Source organism: Octopus sinensis, linkage group LG13, assembly GCF_006345805.1.
Source record: "Octopus sinensis linkage group LG13, ASM634580v1, whole genome shotgun sequence".
NCBI classification, from domain to species: domain Eukaryota; kingdom Metazoa; phylum Mollusca; class Cephalopoda; order Octopoda; family Octopodidae; genus Octopus; species Octopus sinensis.
Window position 1 is genome coordinate 24,044,675 of NC_043009.1, and position 7,500 is coordinate 24,052,174.

General features: G+C 37.5%; 1 protein-coding gene across 1 annotated transcript in view; it reads left to right on the forward strand.

Moving 5' to 3' along the window:
• LOC115218468 overlaps positions 1-6,882 on the forward strand; it is a 10,532-nt gene extending 3,650 nt beyond the window's left edge. The window contains exons 2-4 of the mRNA XM_029788302.2: positions 843-1,061; positions 4,707-4,790; positions 6,127-6,882. Coding sequence (XP_029644162.1) covers positions 843-1,061; positions 4,707-4,790; positions 6,127-6,446 — 623 coding nt within the window. The 3' untranslated portion in view covers positions 6,447-6,882. The remainder of the gene's footprint in view (positions 1-842; positions 1,062-4,706; positions 4,791-6,126) is intronic.
• Positions 6,883-7,500: the final 618 nt, after the last annotated feature.

A 7,500-nucleotide genomic window follows, 5' to 3' on the forward strand; every position in this document is an offset into this window, starting at 1 on the left:
AAACACACCAATCCCGGTTGTCAAGTGGCAGTGACACACACACACACACACACACACACACCACACACACACACACACACACACACACACATACACGGCGGTCTTCTAGTTTGGGTCAACTAAATCCATATTTAGAAGGCTTTGGTCGGCCTGACTCTATTGTAGAAGACTTTTGCTCAAGGTGTCACGTAGTGGAACAGAACCTGGAACCATATGGTTAGGAAGCAAGCTTCTTTTATTCATTATATTGGCCATAAAGTCCTTACATAGAAGGGAAGCTACGGGCTGGACATATGCATAATGTTATGGAATCACAAATGAAAAATGATGATAAATGAGGGTAACAAGCAACGCCCGCCGATTGCTGCTTACCCGAGAAAGCTTCTTAACACACAGCGACACCTACGCCTATCGAGATATTTACAAAATATTTTATTTTAATTCTTAACAAATTAATGAGCAGGAAGATATTCAGCAGCATAAGACCAGTCATTTAAAAAAAGGGGACCAAAAGAAACTTTCTAAATTCGAACAGGAAGTAATAAATGAAATAGCTGTATCGTAGTTATGATGTGCAACATGAAACGTCAGATATGGTTAAACTACAAACTATGACTAACGACTAAAACCTTAATTTCTAAATCCTTAATTTCTAATCTTCAGCTGAAATAAAGACACACACACACACGTGTATGCCCGTTTGGCTATATCTCTTCCAGATAAAATAACTACGCATCTGCATATACATGTATGAATGAATGTGTCTATCTTAATACATATACTCCCCACCTGTAATGTGTTGTCATACTTAAATAGTTAACGTTATTGTATTGAATTTATAGATGAAATTATTTATGAAAGAGCTGTTTTGAAGAAACTGACAAAAAATCTCCTGATTGATCGAATGATCGAAAATAATGCAGCAGATAACGAACCTCAAAATGAAAACCCGACCAACGAAGTTGCTGAAAAGGATGGTTTGAAAAATAGTGCACAGATGCAATGTTCTTGGAAAGGGAATGCGGGGAAATGTTGTACTTATCTGCGCCATCTTCCTAAATGTAAGTATTTTTCGTCTAATTGCCATTTTTAAATTTTCTTTGCAACATCTAAATTTAGCCTGCGAATATTGCTGTTGCTGTAAGTTTGAGCGAATTAGACAATATCTTTGCTCATGTAAGTCTCGAAAGCTAAAATAACATGGGGGATTGGAAGAGTGGATGGAACCTTTGGGCAGAAGAATATCGAGCGGTATTTGAGAAGAGATTAACATTAAAGGAGTTATAATGTAGCAAGGCTGGCAACATCGTTAGCACGAAGGGACGAAATGCGGCTAAGCATTTCGTCCGTCTCTACATTCTAAGTCCAAATTCTGCTGAGATCGATTTTGGCTTTCATCCTCTCAGGATTGATAAAATAAGTAGCAGTTGAGCACTGCTCTTAATGTAATCAATTTATTCCTTCCCCCAAATTGCTGGCTTTGTGTGAACATTTGAAAGTAATATTAAAAGACTCAGTAACCCATGCGCAATACCTAAATACAAGTCCCGAAAATTTCGTGCTTTGTTTATATGTGAGTAAGTACAACTTTCGTTACTGGTTTAAACAGTCGTAATATGGTTACTGTGGAGGCGCGTGGATTAGTGGTTAGGGTGTCAGCATCATGATCGTAAGATTGTGGTTTCGATTCCTAGACCGGGCGACGCGTTTTGTTCTTGAGCGAAATACTTCACTTCACGTTGCTCCAGTCCACTCAGCTGGCAACAATGAGTAACACTGCGATAGACCGGCGTCCCGTCCAGCTGGGGAACACATACGCCTTTGAAACCGGGAAACCGGGACCATGAGCCTGGCTAGGCGTTAAAAGGGCGCATTTATTATTAATATGGTTACTACTTATCATTCCAGATTTCCTAAAGAATCTCGTTATCTCGTTATCTCCTTCCTGTTCACCTTAATTTCATTCTTCCTGTTTCTTTACCTGTAGTTTAGTTCCACTTTTTTATTTGTTTCTATCATGCATCATCTTTCACTCTCTTAATCGCGTGTTCTTAATCGTTTAGTCTGTTTTGCTTCCTTTTCTTCATCCATTCCCTCCTTCCTTCTTTCTTTAATTCCTTTCATTTCTTTCTTTTATTTCCTTCCTACCTTTCACCTTTTCTACCGGTCAGTCTCTCACTTTCTTACATTCCTATTTAAATTCTAGAAAACGCAAGATTAAAAATAATAATAACAATTGAATTATATGTAGTAAGTAATAATTAAAATCAAACTAAAGTATAATATAATTGTAACATAACAAAAGTAAAAATAGCAATTGGTATAAAATTGCATCAATGATTTGAACATGAATAAGTGGTTTCACATGAATGGGAATAAATTAAAAATAAAATTAGCGTGCAGAAATGGAATAGTCCAGATGGATAATAAAAAATTAAATTAAAGAAAAGACTATTGTCTATAAAGTATACAATGTAGAGGAAAAAGAAAATTTGAATACATGGAGGAAAACACCTTCGAAAAGTGTCTTGGTGCGACTATGAAAGATATCTAATCAGAGGTAGTAAATTGGCCAGTAAATTGGCCACAATAGAAGCAAGGTTCGAGTCAACGGAGCGTGCAAGGGAGTACTGGACTCGAACTTGCAAAGTGGAAATATTCCATTTTTACCTATATATCTGGGATGTAGGACGTCCCGGAAAAAAATTTTAAATGCCCCCCCCCCACGAAGTAGAGGTAGGCTGGATTGTATCAACACTTCTATACAAGAGGGAGGACAAAATACAATTGATCGAAATTGCAAGAGACGGGCCTACAATTCCAGTCTGTTATATATTTTGAGTATTGTTATCATTAGCGATATCAAGATATAACTTTGTATTTTGTATTTTACGTGTAGATGTATATATATATATATATAGATGTACATGTAATATGTACACATATATATACACATATATACATGCACTAGTATTATGGCCCGGCAACGACGGGTCTTTAATGCTAGTGTATTTATATATTTTGCTATCTTAGTATTCATAACGGAATCAGTTGTGTTGCAATTAAGAAAGCAAGGGGAGCGAATTCTTCCCACGGGCACATTTTTCAAACCTTATCAAAAATTGTCTTATCAAAAATTTTCCTAACTCTTTGCTTACCTATATTAGTAATAGTAAGTTTTATACGTAATGGTATAGTTACTGAAACATGAAATTAATGACTGCAGAAAAAAAAAACTGAATTCATTATGACTAATGAAGTATTCCGCATAATATAAGAAATGAGTTAGAAATTGCTTGGTATATGTGACGGTACCTTTCTTTTATGAGCTCGCCCCCCTCTAAAAATACAAACTGGCTACACCTCGGAACGGAAGTGATTGTAACTTCTTTTGCAGTACCATATCTAGAGGCTGCTCCCGATTCGAAAAGCTGGTTCTGATTATCGCATGGAATTCACATTTATCTGAATTTTGAAATTCATAAGACTGTTCGGCACCAAGGCAAGTGTCTTTCGCTCAATCCCTGGGGTGATCAAAGCCTTGTGAGTGGTTTTGTTAGAGAGAAACTGAAAGGCGCCCATTACTATTTTAGTGTCTCTTATCAATCCCCTACAGCGAGGCTGTGTGGATGCTTTAACATTTTATTTGATTACAGCAGCTTTAGTTTAGAATTAAGAGTCGTGTAAGCAACAAAACATCAAAGTCGACATAGCTTAAAAGAAAGCAAATGAGACAAGGTATCGTTGTTTCATGCACCGATTCTCACATCTCGCACCGATCGAGTCACTCACATATAACTCTGCCTTTCTGTCTACATGTGGATGTACGTGGCTTAGTGGTAAGAGTATTGCACTCATGATCAGTGATTGCGGTTTCGATTTCTAGACAGGGCGATGAATTGTGTTCTTCAGCAAAACACTTCATTTCCCAAGCTCTCGTCCACTTAGCTGGCAAAAGTAAGTAATTCTGCGACGGAACAGCGTCGCGCCTCGGTCTTGGGTGAAGAGATATATATACGATATATTGTTTGTTCTTTCTCGAGCCATGCATGGCTCATAAGGGTCGGTTTCCCGGTTTCCTTGGCGTATAGGTTCCCCACCTGGACGGGACGCCGGTCCGTCGCAAGTGAGCTGCATGATGTAGGAGCAAAGAGTGAGAGAGTTTGTGGCGAAAGAGCCATTACCTTCTGCCGGAGCCGCGTAGAGCTTAGGTGTTTCGCTCATAAACACACACATCACCCGGTCTGAGATTCAAACCCGCAATCCCTCGACCGCGAGTTCACTGCTCTAACCACTAGGTCATGTGCCTCCACATATACGATATATACCCCTCAGTATTTTTGAAGCACTGCAGTTCATTGTATCAACTGAAAATTGCTGTCCTTGTGGATAAATCTGCGACTGTTATAAGGCGATGTATTTTCAAAATCATCTTAAGTTCGATCAAATTCATTAGACGTAAGTTTTCTAGGATTTTGCGTCTTGGGTTCAAATTCTGTACTTCGTCGCTTTCGGGATCTACAGAATAAAATGCCTGTTAAGAATTAGGGACAGTATAACCGACTAACACCGTGTAGAGTTTTACCCATGTGATGTTGTTCGTAAAATCCCTTATTATTTCTATGATTAATGACTAAAACGTAATATAAATGTTATTTATTCCAACTAAATGAAAAAAACATAACGTAAACAATTTCTTTTTTCAGTATGTGTTCGTATGGCAGCTTTTGAATATATGTTGCAATTCAGCATAGAATTAGGTGGTTTTGTTCTTATACATAGAACTTACCGTGAGTATCTTTCATGATATTAATAAAATAATCATAGATTTATTTATATTTTGTTTTTGTAGCAAACTGGTTTGTTTACCCGCTTTGTTGTAGCGTTATCTTATTTTTAAAAGGAATTATTTTGAGGTTCATTACAGAATTCATGGCAGACAGTTTCTCTTTCTCATCGAAGCTGGAGGCTTGCTACCTTCATTTCTCTCTCTCTCTCTCTCTCTCTCTCCTCTCTCTCTCTCTCTCTCTCTCTCTCTCTCCTCTCTCTCTCTCTCTCTCTCTCTCTGTTTCTCCAGAATAGTGCAAGGAGTTAAAATATTCTGACATTGTTTTTCTCTTTCACTGAGATCTATCGTCACTGCTTGGATTAATGCTTTCGTATGCAGCAATTTAAAAGCTGATTAAAACATTTGCTTTCCTCTTTCTTATCAACTTGAGACACATTCAAATTGGCTTTCTACGTTAGAGTTACTGTAATTAGGTTCAGAATAGCAACAATAATTATGATGGGGTTGTCAGCGACTAAACCAGCAACCCCACCAAGTTTGTTTGGGGAGAAAGTCGATGTTTCGATCCATTGCAAGTTGAAAAACTAAACCGGTCAACGGTTGGAGGAACACATAAGAATTAACGGCCATTCAACTGAGAGTATATGTTACTTGATGAAAACTCTCCGATCCTTGGTCGGCATGATGTTGCCACGATAAAATTATTGGTGATTGCAAAAGCTTATAAATGCTACTTGAAAGTGAGTGAAAATGTCAAATCCAAGTAGCCAGAATAACTACGTAAACGGGGCCTGAACTATCAACGGTGAAGATATTGTGTACAGCAGACATGGTTTTGGTAGACGGAAACTGAAAGAAGCCCGTCGTATATATGTATATATATATATATATATATATGTGTGTGTGTATATATGTTTGTGTGTCTGTGTTTGTCTCCCCAACATCGTTTGACAACTGATGCTGGTGTGTTTACGTCCCCGTAACTTAGCGGTTCGGCAAAATAGACCGATAGAATAAGTACTAGGATTACAAAGGATAAGTCCTGGGGTCGATTTGCTCGACTAAAGGCGGTGCTCCAGCATAGCCGCAGTCAAATGACTGAAACAAGTAAAAGAGTAAATGAGTAGATATAATTGTATTAGGTATAAGTAACGTATGTATATAATGAATATGTGTGTGTGTGCATGAGTGTATAAGTGCGTATATGGGTGCATTCGTGCGCAAATGCTGCGTCTGCAAGCGTGGATGTGTGTGTCTGTGTGAGAGAGAGAGAGAGAGAGAGAGTAATTTCTTTGCAGTATTTTTTCTCTAATTGCCATATATTATTAAATTTACAGATGGTACTTTCTCCAAAACCTACTCATTTCATTATGGAACTGTACATATACAGTTTAAATTTGTAGTGGAACGTATTAGCCATCGTCACCTCAAGGCATGCTTCAAAATATCATATGAAGTTCAATCTTACCATTTCTCAAAGTCTCTCGGCTGCATAAACAAACATTTTCCTGCTATTGAAAATATCCACGTGAACAGTATATCGGATTTGAGTTCGAATGGTAAAATTTCTTTTGAGGCACAAGAATTTGAAACTGGAAATCTTAACAGTATGGAATACCTTGGTGAAGAAAACCAAAACAAAAATGTTCTCATTTAGACCTAAAATACCGAGAAGAAGCGAGTGAATTAAAGATAGTATTTTCATTTGTTTGTATATGATTTGAAATAAAAATATAAAAAACTTGATATGAAATAATCTTTTGAACAAATATTAAGGCTTAAAATACATCAGAAAAGTGCACCTTGGGAAAAATATCAAGGAGGTATTTATCATATATGTCCAGAGATCAAATCTTTTCTACTCTAGGCACCAGGCCCGAAATTTTGGTGGGAGGGGGCCAATCAATTAGGTACTTAATGTTTCGACCTCGAAAGGACGAAAGGCCAGGTCGACCTCTTGATATCAAATAATAGTAAAATATTAATACAACTACAGAACAATAAATATTGTAACAAAAACCATATAAATCTAAATAATAATTCGTGCGATTTTTAGAAACCAGTCTGTCTCTAATAAAGATTTGAAGAATTTACGTTTGCTTTTGTTGTTTTCATTTTATTCTATGATTTATTTCGGGATCTGTGTTGTAAGGTTAACATCCCAACAAACATTAAGATTTATGCAATATCTGGACAAAACAGGAAAATAAAAACACTAGGACAGCGATATTCTGTTACTCTCTTTTACTCTCTTTTACTTGTTTCAGTCATGTGACTGTAGCCATGCTGGAGCAAAGCCTTTAGTGGAGCAAATCGACACCAGGTCTTATTCTTTGTAAGCCTAATACTTATTCTATCGGTCTCTTTGGCCGAACCGCTAAGTTACGGGGACGTAAACACACCAGCATCGGTTGTCAAGCGATGTTGAGGGGACAAACATAAACACATAAACATATACACACACACACATATATATATATACATATATACGACGGGCTTCTTTCAGTTTCCGTCTACCAAATCCACTCACAAGGCTTTGGTCGGCCCGATGCTATAGTAGAAGACGCCCACATTCTAATCACATCTCCATAAGTGCTGGAATTATGTCCTTTCAATGTGAAGTAGCGGCTCGACCTAGACTCGTTGACCTCTCAGCTAGATACCCTGTCAAGTAACGTTATCCCACAGAAATTTGGGAGGAACCATATTTC